Below are 12,946 nucleotides of genomic sequence, written 5' to 3' on the forward strand. Positions count from 1 at the left end.
GAGGGCAGTGTTTCAAACTATTTCCTGGCGGAACTCAATTTTCAAACAAGAGCTTCAAGTCGGCATGTAAATACGGTGGCACATCCGTACGAGATTCTTGTAACTACTTTGGAAAAACTTTATCAACTAAATGGCTGTCCGGATAAATTCTTTAGAAATATAAGGAGAAAAAATGAGACTATTTCCGAGTCTCCGTCATGTTGACAAGTTCAGGACTGTTTTCGATTTTGGTGGACGGGAGGTGGCTCATTGGTTCCCGGGACACATGGCCAAAGGTGACTGAATATCTCTGTGTTTAGTTAGTTGCGCGTGTATAAACACGCAGATTGGTGGGAGATTCTGTTGTGTTCTATTGGATCGTTTTTTGTCGCAGGGCTCAAGCAAATGAAAGCCAGCCTGAAGAGCGTGGACTGCATTGTAGAAATACATGATGCCAGGATATCCTTCAAATGTTAAACATGTCACAATAAAAGAATATAAAAATTATTATAGGGATTTTTTTTAGGTGTATGACAATAATTTTAACAGTGTGTATTAAAAAAAAAGCTGCAACGTGTTGATACTCAACGCAATCCATTTTAGAAGCCGTTTGCTTTTTCCACTGTATTTGTTTATCCGTTAACACAACATTTACTGGCCATGCATAACATTTTCAGTAAATTTAGTACTCTTAATATGATGGAGGACCTCTTACCATTCATCTTTTCTTCTTCTTTAACATCGACCACATCCCTTTATCTGGAAGAAACCCTTTATTTCAGAACACACTTGACGTCCGCCCACATATTCTTGTTCTCAACAAGATGGATTTGGCCGATCTGTCCAACAAGCAGGTAAACATGCTGCTGATATCCTCAGTAGTTGTGTCTCATTGTGAAACACAAATGTTTGTATGCTTGTCCTGCAGAAGATTTTGAAGAAACTTGAAAGAGATGGGGTAAAGAATGTCCTGTTTACAGACTGTTTAAAGCAGGCTGACAACAGCATTAAAAAGGTGAGAACGTTTAAAACATTAGTTATAAAGTCACCGTTTCTGTTGCCTGATGAGGTTTCTTTTCTACAGCTGGTACCAACGGTGCTGGAAATTCTTGAGAACAAACCACGATTTAACCGGGATGAGGTAAGGGTTGGCAAATTTATGTATTTTTAATTGATTCTTTTCATTTAGCACTAGAAATTCTAAATATGTCTGTGCATTACATCACTTAAAGAAGTGGTCTGTAGCCTGAGGATCTGGAGCCACAAGCAGCTCTTCATAGCCGTCCACTGTTGGTCTTTGGCTTTAAAGAAAAATGCTAATAATTTGAATAAATCATACATTTGGTTAATTTGTTTCACTTAATTAAGTGGAGGCAAAGTTCTTTTAACATTTATAGAAGACATGATTCAGTAATGATAGAAAATGTCATGTTTGACTTGATATTCTTGGATTTTTGTTTTATTTTATTTTATTTTGAAAGGACAACAACAAATCTGCTCTGTTATATTGTAATTTTAAAATGCTACATTTCATTACATAACAACCTTTTGGGACAAAAACAACATAAATAAAGTTTATACTCTTAAACATTAAAGTTTAAGAATATATAGTTGTGGCTCTTGCTGAGTCTTGGTCAGAAAAACCTCTTTTAGCGTTAAAAGTTGCAGGCTTAAAGCATCAGAGAATCATTTCTCATTGCAAATCATATTATTTTCCTGTCAGATATTATGGAACACGCAAATGTGTTTAAATTGACCTGCTGAAATGTAGTTATTCTGAACTTTCAGAATATAGATTACTGCATGATGGTGATTGGAGTTCCCAATGTTGGAAAATCATCTCTCATCAACGCGCTGAGAAGGACAAATTTGAAAAAAGGTACTTTACAAAGAAGAGCTGACATGTGCTGATAGTACGGTAAGCCTTTTCTTCCTCTGATTTTTCACTAACGGCAGGGCGGGCATCTCGAGTGGGTGGGGAGCCCGGTATAACTAAAGCTGTTCTGACTAAAATTCAGGTGGGTGAAGAACATAGATTGAATGGGTTTATTGTGCAATTTTATGATCGTATTTGTTTCTGTCGACATCGTTAGGTGAGCGAAAGGCCCAAAATGTATCTGCTGGACACACCTGGAGTATTACCCCCTAAAATAGAGAGTGTAGAAACAGGCATGAAGCTGGCTTTATGTGGTGAGCGGAAACTTCCTCATCTATTCTCAAGCCATTGTGTTGCAACATCTGCCTCATGTGTTTGCATTATTTTCTGCAGGAACGATACTGGATCACTTAGTGGGTGAAGACATAATTGCGGATTATTTACTCTACTCTTTGAACAAGCTGAGGAATTTCAGGTCTTTTTCTCTTTTACATTTTATATTGTAAATGTTTATAAAATCACACATTTTGACACTTTTATGTTTGTGGGTTCTTTTGCAGTTATGTGGAGAAATATGAGCTTCAAGAACCCAGCGATGACATCCAGCTCGTCCTGAAACGGATTGCTGTGAAACTGGGGAAGACTCAGCGGGTCAAGGCTCTCACCGGAGTGGGTAAGTCGGGGGGAATCCAGCATTTTTACCAAAATATCTTGAAAGTGCCACTCCTGTCATCTTTTGATGTATTAAAAAACTGTTCCCGGTGGTCTTTCAATTATGATTAGGCTGTTTTTGGCCAAAAATAAAAAAAAACTCTCAATGTCTAGGACAGGGGTCGGGAACCTAAGGCTCGCGAGCCATATATGGCTCTTTTGATGGTCACATGTGGCTCGCAGACAAATCTTTAATTCAAATTTTTTTTCTTCATTAGACCAGTCCTTCTCGTGCGCGATGCGATGGCAGAGGCGCGCAGTAGTAGCGGTGCTTAGAGAGACAAATCTGCGCCAGCACTAGTATAAGTTTAAAATTGTCTATTAATTCACAGAGTTTGTACCACCTGGAAACCTGTGAATTGCCGTGCCTAAAACTGCGCGCTCCCGTCTCTGAGAAAGAGCGCGCAGTTGCGGGGACGGGATGTGTGAGGGAGAAAGCAGAGGGTGGGGCTGAGGTGTTGTGGGGACAGGCAGCAGGTGAATCGCGCAGGGATTGTAAATAGGTAAAACCCACTGCCCGTCACTCACTGCAGCGTGTGAGTGTGTGTTTGGCTCCAGGTCCGCATGTGAGCAGTCTGTCTCACATCTACAAAACATTCATACCTAAGATCACGTTTAAAGTCTCAACGCCTGCATGATGCAGAAACTCACCACGTAAACCAGACTAGACCATCAGCAAAACTACCACGAGAAATACTCATCATTTATTAGAAACAGCATAACAATGTTATTAAAAAGAATCCACAGACTTATTGTACTTTAAAAATGTTGAAATTACATCAAATGCACACATTCACTTGTATTTTAGTTTTAAACATATTGTCGCGGACTGAGTTGGATGGCTGTTGGGCCGCGTTAAAAGTTCTGGAGTTCATTGACCGCATCAAGCAGAGAGCTGATTGGCTCTCAGTTCTGTCGCTCAGCCTGTTGTTAGGTAGTTTGGACCAATGGGGTTCAGCTATGGGCCGAATAAGGGAAAGGGGAGGGCTGCAGCGGGAGCAGGTGAATATAAAGTTGGGAGACGCGCTCTCGTCTCGTTTCGGCGGGAGAGATTCAGGAGTTGCTGAATTAATTGTTCGGCGTTTGTCGCGGTCTGCAGTAACCCGAATAAAGAACCTTAAAAGAGGTTAAGTCTCCGTGCCTCAGTGTGGGAAAGGGACACTACATTATTGTATGGCTCTTTCGAAATTACATTTCAAAATATGTGGCGTTTATGGCTCTCTTGGCCAAAAAGGTTCCCGACCCCTGGTCTAGGACATAGTTTCTGCAGAGCGGCAGTAATGTCAGTGGCATGTCAGCAGATGAAGACTAAATTGTATACCAAGTATACAAAGTACTTCGACTGTAGAAGTGATGTCTTATTTTATAAAATTGAAGCACAATGACCAACACGGCTTCAGATGAATACTAAAATATGAGAATTGAACACAAATTTCTATTGAATTGTTTTAGGAAATATTACGGTTACCATCCCAAACTACACGGCAGCAGCTTACGACTTCATCAGAGCCTTCAGGAAAGGAGATCTGGGACAAGTCATGCTGGACTGACGAGACCTGTAGTCCTGCTCTTCACCTCCCAGGACGGATTCTGCTTCTGTCTCCATGTGTGGCTGTCAGCGGACCTGCAGCATGTTAATAATAACCAACATTCTCCTTGTTTTATGCTTCTTTTTTCAACCAGGCAAGCAAGGCAGCAGTTTGACAGAATAAACAGGATATTTATTAGCATAAAGACAGTGATAACAAACTTTATTATGTACACAAGTGTTTGCAGGTTATAATGGAGTGCAATTATAGCTTTGGAACAGTCTGCTCCTGAGTGCAGAGGAAGTCTGCTGGGGGGGAATATGAAATAATAAATAAAGATATGAATACGGTTCAATTCCAAGTGTTACAAAATCTTTAAAAAACCTGTAAATCTGATTTTTTTTGTTCTTTGACTTCATAAGGAAATGTCACCATCACACAGACAGCCTAACATGTTTTAAAGGGAAAGGTAATGATGTCTGAGGCTGTAAATTATAAAAACTATTCTTAAGAAAAAGTAGCTGATGGGGGGGTTACAGTTTAAAGAAAGAAATAAAAGATGCTGGTGATTTTTTTCTTCGTCTTGTAATTCAGTTTTTAACAAATCACTTCTTTAAAACCATAAAAGTGAATGAACTGTGTTAAATATGAAAATGGTGAAATATATTCCAGTAGGTTGGCAGTGGAGTGTTTTTTTAACTGAAGCTTTTTTCCCCTTTTACTGGAAATAAAAATCTGACAAATTTGAGGTGAAATGTGAGAGGAATGTACATTTTCCTTACTGGTATAAATGGTTTTGTGTAAAAACATACAGTTTGTGTGATGGCATTCCTCCATCCCTGTTGTGCTGTGCATTCCAGCACTGCTTCTTTCCCCGGTTCAGTCTACAGCCTTGTCTGAAAAACAGCCTAAGTTCAGCTTTGACGTCTACAATATATTGTCCAATAGGAGTTCATATGTTGGATATAATGTGGCGATGATTACTGAAAGCGCTCTGGAAAGAAAAGATCCATTTTCAGTGGATCTTGACATCAGTGCATCAAAGTAGTTGGTCCTGTTGTAGTACTCCAGGTCTTCATCAGAGCTGTCGCTGCTGCTGCTGCGGCGGCGGAAGGCAGACGCGTACCATTTGTCTGCCGTCAACGCCACCGCTGCCCCTGCTGCTGCTGCACTTGCCACCCTCACCGGGGACGACCGCCCTGCGACCCTGAAGCGGGAGCGGGTCCCACCAACGGGGCCCCCCGCTCGGTACGTCCCTGCGGTGGAGCTGCGAGAGGGAGATCCACGTGAGGAGCCCCGGGAGCCACCACGACCTCCTTTTGACAGCGCAGGCTCAAACATGAAGGCGGAGAGCAGGAGGCAAGTCCAGCATGTTGCAATCACCTGGTTCATTCCTGAACGCTGCAGAAAAGGCTCATTATTGACAGAGACGGCTTGTTTTGGATGAAAATGTGGACGCAGACACCAAAAATACACTGAAAAAAATGACTCATGTTCATGACAGCATAAAACCCTGTGAAGCATGGGTGTTTAGTTCAGATTATTTCTGCTGAGAAAGTCTTAAATGTTTATTACATTTCTATGCTGCTCATTAATCGTTTGTCTGCCTTTATTAAATTCAAGAATGAAATCAAATCCTTCTATAGGTTGAACTGTCAACACAGGCTGCTGTATTATTGCAATAGGCCACGATTTTTGTTAGACTTGAATCTAGGTCATTAAGAGAGACTATAGATACATGCACATTTCTAAAGGTTAACATTAAATGAGTTTTACCGATGCATGGATGGTGAAAAAGAGCGCGTGCGCGCATGATGATGTTCATATGGTTAATGCTAGGAATGTAACCTGCATAAATCACAGGCAGCGTTTATTATCAAATCCGTTTAAAGGGATTCTGGTTGTGTTAAATGTGTGAGTTTAGCTTTACCTTTCTGCCCACTGATCCTTTCCCTGATGAGGATGTGATGAGCGGAGTGAGGCGGAGGAGATGGTCGCCGACGATGCAGGTTTTTACAGATGAGTGATCGCGAGAGCGAGCGGCGCGTTCACATCCGAGAGGGTTCATGATGCAGTACAGGTTCAGGTTTAGGCTTTTTTTCTCTCTTTCTTTTGTTTTTTAACAAATAAACCCATAAAAACTGTCCAATTTTTGGTAGCTCAATTTTTCGACTCAAATTTTATTATATTTTATTTACCCTTTTTTTGTATACAAGGTCTTCTTTCTAAGAGCACTTTTTGAATCTTGTCTGAACACCTAAGGTTGGTCAAAAACATGTTTTCTTGTTTGCAATGCAATTCTCTATTTTTCATATGCATTTTCCTATATTCACTAATTCTGCTTAACTTTTTTTAATCGAGTAATTTTTGTTATTTGTGTTTTTGTGTAGATTTTGTTTTGCGCCAAACAAGAAAATAGCAGTGAATAGTAATTCACTGCTATTTGTGTATAGTAATTTAAAAACTATTGTATTTATAAAACTTTTTTTATTATTATAATTCTTTAAACTAATCTGTCTCGTCTGTTTTCTTTTATTTATTTCTTTTTCTTTTTCAACTTTTTTGTAACCTCATATTAGGCTACCTTATGCAAATTTTATAGTACTTCTGTAGCATTTTAGGTCTACTCGGGCTTGTGTGGATTTTTGTTGATTTTTATTTTGTTTTTTTTAATTTGTTTTAACTGCATGTGGTTTTTGTTTGTTTGTTTGTTTGTTTGTTTGTTTGTGTAGTTAGTGAAAGAACTACACAAGTAAAGTCTGACTAATTAATGAGTCAACACATTACTTTTTAGTAGTCATAGTCAACATTCTAAGCATGTCAAGCATTTAAAAAATTTAGTTGGGGACTTAAAATAATAAACTTAAAATAAGCAAGTAAACTATAAAATAGCTGAGTTCCTTACTTTGGGAAATAAACTGGTATTTTTCTCTACTTTCTAAATTATAGGAAGCGATATAAAAACGTTTCTGCCTTCCTTACCCCAGATGGCCGCCAGGTGGCAGCATCACTTTTACCTCAACTAAAAAATCCGGTGAAGAAGACACAGAAGGACAGAGGTGTGGAGATCCAGAAGCAAAGCTCAGAGTCAGAGTCTGATGTCATGGCTTTCATTTGCAGAAATGCTGCTTTGCTCCTGAAGCCTTGCAGAGCAGCGCCCGCCCTCCTGTCTGCCGGCCGCCTCTACAGCTCAGGTGTGTGCTCCGAAAACTAGGCAGAGCTCCGTTTGTTTTTGGAGCAGCGGCTGCTGGTTCCACCACAATCAATGTCAAGAAACCTACGTCACTGCAACGTGTAGCACAAAATCGCAGCAGTAACTGAGTCTGCAGCAGCATTTGATTTAGTCATGAAACCACACATGTATTGATTAAAAATTAAAAGGCCAGTTCAACCGTAAATTTTTTCCTGCAATTTGAGGGCATTAATAAAATGCTCTTATTTTGAAATGCAAATGTAAACAAAAGAAGAAAAAAACTAATCCAGACTTGTGAATGTTTTTATTTCAATGTCATTTCACACACTACATCAGTCACAGGCAAGCGTTTACAAACACACTGTAAAGTTTATAAATAGCAGCAGTTGCACAAAGTGCTGATAGGTTACTGATTGATTTGAATGGAGAGCCACACTTATGGTTTTATCAATTACACTGCAAGAAGTCGCCTAAAACAGAAAAAGAGCTTTAAGAAAAAAAATCACTAGAAAGCAGTAGAATGATCTGTCCATGCAGTACGTAATTTTTTACGGACTGCATAAAATACGTTGCTGCATAACATATTTTTTGAGTTTTTAGGTACCTAATTGTATTTCGTTTTGATCACAGTGTAAAAAAAAACTAGTACAAGTTAAAATGACCCATTCTACAACAAAATATGCTCAAGGTGATAGTATGGTCTTAGTAAAAGTTGGCTAATTTCAATAAAACCTGAAACTGGCACTTATTTCTTAGAAAACGTCTGAAAACTCCTTGAAAGTCTAAAAATGAGGTTTTAATTCTCATCAATGAGCAAATAGTTTGCAGTGTATGGGGTACAAAAAAGGCAGGGTTTCAGTTTATAATGTAAACATTGAAGGTCATACATTTTCATTATGCTTTTTTACACAAAACATTTGTTAATGCAATTTCACTCAAATCCAGTATCAGTCTGCACATTTTTTGAGTTTTTATTGCTTACAACCAACCATTGTGGTTAAAATGCAGCTTATAGATGAAGGTATGTTTAAACCATTTTAAATGAGATCAGAACTACTTTGACAGACTTTCATAACCCCAAACATTGCTTTCAAAACTGTTTCCTTGTAGGATCCTGATTAGAACTCCACTCGTGTCTCATTGGAGCACTCCTACTTTATCTGTCTTGCACAGGTGGTCAGTATGAGTACATCCTTGTGGAAAAGCGAGGTGAGAAGAACAACGTGGGATTTATTCAGCTGAACCGGCCCAAGGCTCTCAACGCTCTGTGTGACGGGCTGATGAAGGAGGTCGGACGCGCGCTGGACGATTTTGAAGTGGACGCAGACGTCGGAGCCATCGTCATCACCGGCAGTGACAGAGCCTTCGCTGGTATGAGAAGTAAAGACGGTTTGATGTGAGTCTGTGGGGAAAAGATGTCCAACCTGTTGTGTTTCTCAGCTGGAGCAGACATTAAAGAGATGCAGAATCGGACTTTCCAAGAATGCTACGGCGGGAACTTCCTGGCGCACTGGAACAGAGTGTCCACAGTGAGGAAGCCTGTGATTGCAGCCGTCAATGGATTTGCTGTAGGTGTCACACCATCATAGGATTGCTGCTGTTGTTCACTATAGTGTCTCCTTTGCAATTTGCTTTTACACATTTGAACAAGTAAATAGTTTCACCCTTTGCATTCTGCTGTTAAATAGTGCTAAGATTGACTTTAAATCCCCAAAGTTGGAAAAGGAGCTAAAAGAAACCTTTTTATTTGCCGAAACAAGTTCATTTGCTGAATTGGGTGATTGCATATCTAATGAAGTATTTTCTAGAATCCTACCATGTGTTATTCATAAAGTTAAGCTATAAAATTGGGCAGGTAAAATTTGAGTTGTGTGGAAAATCCTGTTGGCTTGGTGTCTCAGCTGGGTGGAGGCTGTGAGCTGGCCATGATGTGCGACATCATCTACGCTGGAGAAAAGGCGCAGTTTGGTCAGCCAGAAATCCTACTCGGTACCATTCCAGGTAACAAGCACGTTTTCTAATGTGCAGATTTCACTGCTTTTGGAACAACTCCTCATGATTCTGTTGCCTGCAGGGGCTGGCGGCACCCAGAGACTGACCCGTGCAGTGGGCAAGTCCCTGGCAATGGAGATGGTGCTGACAGGAGACAGGATCAATGCCCAAGAAGCCAAACAGTCAGGTAACAATGTCAGAATGTGTGATGCTTTTACCTGTGATTTGTTGTTGCTTACATTTTTGCATCTTTTAAACTCCCACATCCATCACCTTTTGTAAAATCGTTTTTAGTGGGATTCTATTTATGAGTATGCCGCTTTTTTCTGGTGGCCCTGAAGTGCAAAATCACATCGCCAAATCACAAAGTGATGGAAAACGATTTTAAAGATCACTACGACATTGAAAAAAACAAGTATTATTAAAAACAGCATTACATTTTGGAAAAACATAACAAAACTCTAGAAACCAAAACATATAAAACAAAAGGAAGAATAATTTCGGAAGTAATTTCCAGAAATGTGCAGATCGTCCTGAAGGGAATCCCGTCGGTTTTAACACCTGATCTGCTGGATGTTCTCTCTTCGGTTGATCACATTTGTCTGTCATTTCAACCAAAAGTTATTTGACATGAAGCAATACTGCATTTCATCATCCAATCAGGGATGTCCCATAATAACTACCTGTTCTGATATCTCACTCTGTTTTGTTATTCTAACATTTAATTTTGTTTTCTAGAAAATTAATTTTGTTTCCCGAAATGTTTTGTTGTCTAAAATTTAAAGCCGTTTTTTTTTTAATATTTGTTTTGCTTTTTTAATTATTGTTTTGATGCGATCTTCACTTCACTGTAGTTTTAGCCAAAATTCAAAAACCTGTGTCATTTTTTTTGGACATATTTTCTGCAGAGCAGCAGAAGTTAATTAGAAATTCACCTCTGAGTTGTGGGCTGGAATGTTGGCATGGAGCAGTCCCGCCCCCCTTCCCCTCCCTATTGCTGAGAGCTCTCTTCTTAAGCGGAACAGGGAGCTTGTGGTTCGCCCAGCGTATTTTCTGCGTCACAAATAAGCTCTTTTTCAAAAGATCCTGATTCACAAAATTACGTACTCAGAAATGCAAATTTCAGCTTAATTTTCTGTACAAATGTCCAGAATTGCCAGAAAAATGCCTCAGAGACACATTTAAAATGATGAAAAACATGATTTTCATTGGAATGGGCCTTTAAGATTTAAAATAATCTGATTGTGTCCTACATGTTTGTTCTAAAGAAACCCAAGTCTTCAGTTTGTTTCTTTTTGGCTTTGAGTGGTTTATGTTTTTCAGGTTTGGTGAGTAAAGTTTATCCTGTGGATCAGTTGGTGTCTGAAGCCGTTAAATGCGGGGAAAAGATTGCTTCCAATTCGAAACTTGTTTCTGCAATGGCTAAGGAAGCCGTCAATGCAGGTGTGTGAAAGTGCCGAGTAAAAATGGGAAGTGATGTGCTTCGGCTTTACCTGACTGAATCTTCTGCACGACCGCAGCGTTTGAGCTGACTTTGGCAGAGGGGAATAGACTGGAAAAGCGGTTGTTCCACGCTACCTTTGCTACAGTGAGTATGAAAGTCCAGTAAGGATGATATAAAGATGTCTTGTGTCTTATCATGTGTATTTTCCTCATAGGATGATCGCAAAGAAGGCATGACCGCCTTTGTGGAGAAGAGAAAAGCCAGTTTTCAAGACAATTAGATCAGGAGTTTGTTGACAAACACCGAACTCCTGATGTCCGTTTGATTTGTGGAATGATATGAAGCTCTGGATGATAGTTGATAGTGGAGATTTGACACAAAATGAGTGCATAGGTGTTGTGTTCTTCTATACAAAAGCTCGCCCTGCTGGGGTTCAGTATCACAGCAAATGCAGTCTGAGTGAAGAACATCTGTCAAGGACCATGATTTGATAACTATATTTTAACCTGTGTTTTACAGGAAGGATCTGGCTTGATATGTTTTTCAATGTTGTTTGTATTTCTGTTTTCTGCAATCATTTTACCAATAAAGCTCAAGTAATTCTCAACCTCCTGGCTAAAGTGTTTTCAAGGTTTGAAGCAATACAGTTGAATAACCTGCTGAGTAGCAGCAATGCACATCTGTCCTCTGTAAAGGACTTTTCTTATTCTGAATATCTTTTAACCGCTGCAGACTACTCAATTAACTCCTTTTAGTATCAACATTTGGTGCCTTTCAATTACAAGGATGGGGCTCTGGGAATTGTATTTTGTGTTGGATTAAAACATTTTTAACAGGATAGATTTTTTTCTGGTAGTCAGGAGGATATATTTGTTATACAGAAAATGTTGAAAAAGACAAAACTGTACTATTCTGTTCTTGTCGCTAGATGGCGCTCTTGTGGAGTTTCACAAAAGCAAATGACCAAAACGTGGACAGCAAATTCAGCAGCCCTGGTGTGTAACTGAGCGCTCTTTTACAGGAATTATGAGTCACGAGTGATTAAACTAGAAATAAATCGATCAATCAAGTATATTGACTTTGATATTCGGGTGCAGAAAGATGCATTTCATAAACTATAATAAACTAAAGTTAAAAAATCTACAAATGAAAATTGTATAAAAATCTACTTAATTTCTTTTAACTATATAGCAAATTACTTTTATTTTTGTCACTGTTTTGTCCACAACAGGCTCTCTCAATTCAGCAACTGAAAAATGATAGCCTTGCTGTTTACTTTAAAGGCCTTTAAAGTTAATGCAGTTGCTGTTAGAAAAGGTGATTTATAAGCTGATTTCATTTATTTTTGGTCTTCTTTAAAAAATAAAGGAAAAAAAATTACTGATTTCCCAATTAAAACTTGCCCCTTGGCTTTTGTTTCTATACATTTGCCCTTTCATAAAAACATAGTTTGCACTTCAAAGAGAGAAGCAGAACAAATGTGGTTAATGTGAGTTTTCTTTAGCCTCTCCAATCATCAGGAGGCACCTTTTCTCTCTCTGATCTTCACACGGCCACGGCCTAATTGATTTTTTTTTCTTCCAGTATTCTCTCGGAGACTTCTATCTGGGCAACCCCCCCCCCCCCCCCCCCCTTTAAACAAACTTTTTAAAAGGAGAAGAAGAAAAAAAGTCATTTTCTCCCTCTGTGGGGAAGGCCAGAGAACAGCCGAAAAAGAACTCTTCTTTGAGGATGCCGAAAGGTCAAAATAATAAATGTTGGCTCTCGGTGCACACAAAGGGGGCAAAACGTTGCAATTTGGCAGTGCAGACCCTCATAGTGTGATGAACTCATTTAAAGAAGTGGGAATAAAGTGGGAGCAGCATGAGTCCGGAGAACCTCAAGGGGGGTTTCAGATCTGGCAGACAGGCCTGTGAGGGGTGTTTTTACTCCTGCTCAGCAGTCTCCACTTTCTTTTCACATAACTATTCTAAAACTCAAAAAACAGCAGTCATTTTGTTTACCATATCTGCACTGTTGCGTCAGTTGGAGGCCAGTGTTTTGGCTCTGCGTGGGTTAGAACAGGGTAGGTCAAAAATCTAATTATAACCAAGTTTTGTTTTTCACAATGAAAATTGCCCATTTAGCATTATGGAGAGCTATCCTACAAAAATTTAACTGACATGCAGCAGAATACATGTAGCCTAAGCAGCAAAACCAAAGGAATGCAATAAAGCCAGTAG

General features: G+C 39.4%; 3 protein-coding genes across 6 annotated transcripts; 2 read left to right on the plus strand and 1 right to left on the minus strand.

The window, feature by feature from the left end:
- Window positions 1–33: 33 nt before the first annotated feature.
- mtg1 (mitochondrial ribosome-associated GTPase 1) lies at window positions 34–4,450 on the plus strand. Of its 4 annotated transcripts, none has more exons than XM_078931987.1 (11): window positions 35–275; window positions 374–438; window positions 729–833; window positions 908–994; window positions 1,064–1,120; window positions 1,768–1,858; window positions 1,903–1,997; window positions 2,073–2,169; window positions 2,249–2,330; window positions 2,416–2,528; window positions 4,019–4,450. In XM_078931987.1, the coding sequence occupies exons 1-11, from the start codon at window positions 173–175 to the stop codon at window positions 4,114–4,116; spliced, it is 993 nt and encodes a 330-aa protein (XP_078788113.1). In that variant the 5' UTR covers window positions 35–172; the 3' UTR covers window positions 4,117–4,450. The 4 variants fall into 4 exon arrangements, with proteins under 4 accessions (XP_020565284.1, XP_078788113.1, XP_004077219.1 ...); XM_004077171.5 differs by having other exon boundaries at window positions 36–275; window positions 1,936–1,997; XM_020709625.3 differs by having other exon boundaries at window positions 34–275; window positions 908–1,120; window positions 1,936–1,997.
- On the minus strand, window positions 4,266–6,250 carry sprn (shadow of prion protein). Its single transcript, XM_004077172.5, has 2 exons — window positions 6,026–6,250; window positions 4,266–5,496 (listed from the first exon to the last, which is right to left on the minus strand). The coding sequence occupies exons 1-2, from the start codon at window positions 6,161–6,163 to the stop codon at window positions 5,023–5,025; spliced, it is 612 nt and encodes a 203-aa protein (XP_004077220.2). The 5' UTR covers window positions 6,164–6,250; the 3' UTR covers window positions 4,266–5,022.
- An 864-nt stretch (window positions 6,251–7,114) lies between these two features.
- echs1 (enoyl CoA hydratase, short chain, 1, mitochondrial) lies at window positions 7,115–11,331 on the plus strand. Its single transcript, XM_004077173.4, has 8 exons — window positions 7,115–7,289; window positions 8,462–8,659; window positions 8,729–8,856; window positions 9,190–9,289; window positions 9,363–9,467; window positions 10,604–10,723; window positions 10,801–10,868; window positions 10,939–11,331. The coding sequence occupies exons 1-8, from the start codon at window positions 7,199–7,201 to the stop codon at window positions 11,002–11,004; spliced, it is 876 nt and encodes a 291-aa protein (XP_004077221.1). The 5' UTR covers window positions 7,115–7,198; the 3' UTR covers window positions 11,005–11,331.
- Window positions 11,332–12,946: the final 1,615 nt, after the last annotated feature.

Source organism: Oryzias latipes, chromosome 15 (assembly GCF_053564925.1).
Source record: "Oryzias latipes strain Hd-rR chromosome 15, Olatipes_Hd-rR_3.1".
NCBI classification, from domain to species: domain Eukaryota; kingdom Metazoa; phylum Chordata; class Actinopteri; order Beloniformes; family Adrianichthyidae; genus Oryzias; species Oryzias latipes.

Coding starts and splice junctions, on each gene's coding strand:
- mtg1 (XM_020709625.3), top strand. CDS start 173: ATGAGACTATTTCCGAGTCTCCGTCATGTTGACAAGTTCAGGACTGTT. Junction 439..728: donor TAGAAATACATGATGCCAGG/ATATCCTTCAAA, acceptor AACATCGACCAC/ATCCCTTTATCTGGAAGAAA. Junction 2,170..2,248: donor CATGAAGCTGGCTTTATGTG/GTGAGCGGAAAC, acceptor TATTTTCTGCAG/GAACGATACTGGATCACTTA.
- echs1 (XM_004077173.4), top strand. CDS start 7,199: ATGGCTTTCATTTGCAGAAATGCTGCTTTGCTCCTGAAGCCTTGCAGA. Junction 8,857..9,189: donor CAGCCGTCAATGGATTTGCT/GTAGGTGTCACA, acceptor TTGGTGTCTCAG/CTGGGTGGAGGCTGTGAGCT. Junction 10,724..10,800: donor TAAGGAAGCCGTCAATGCAG/GTGTGTGAAAGT, acceptor GCACGACCGCAG/CGTTTGAGCTGACTTTGGCA.
- sprn (XM_004077172.5), bottom strand. CDS start 6,163: ATGAACCCTCTCGGATGTGAACGCGCCGCTCGCTCTCGCGATCACTCA. Junction 5,497..6,025: donor AAGGATCAGTGGGCAGAAAG/GTAAAGCTAAAC, acceptor CCTTTTCTGCAG/CGTTCAGGAATGAACCAGGT.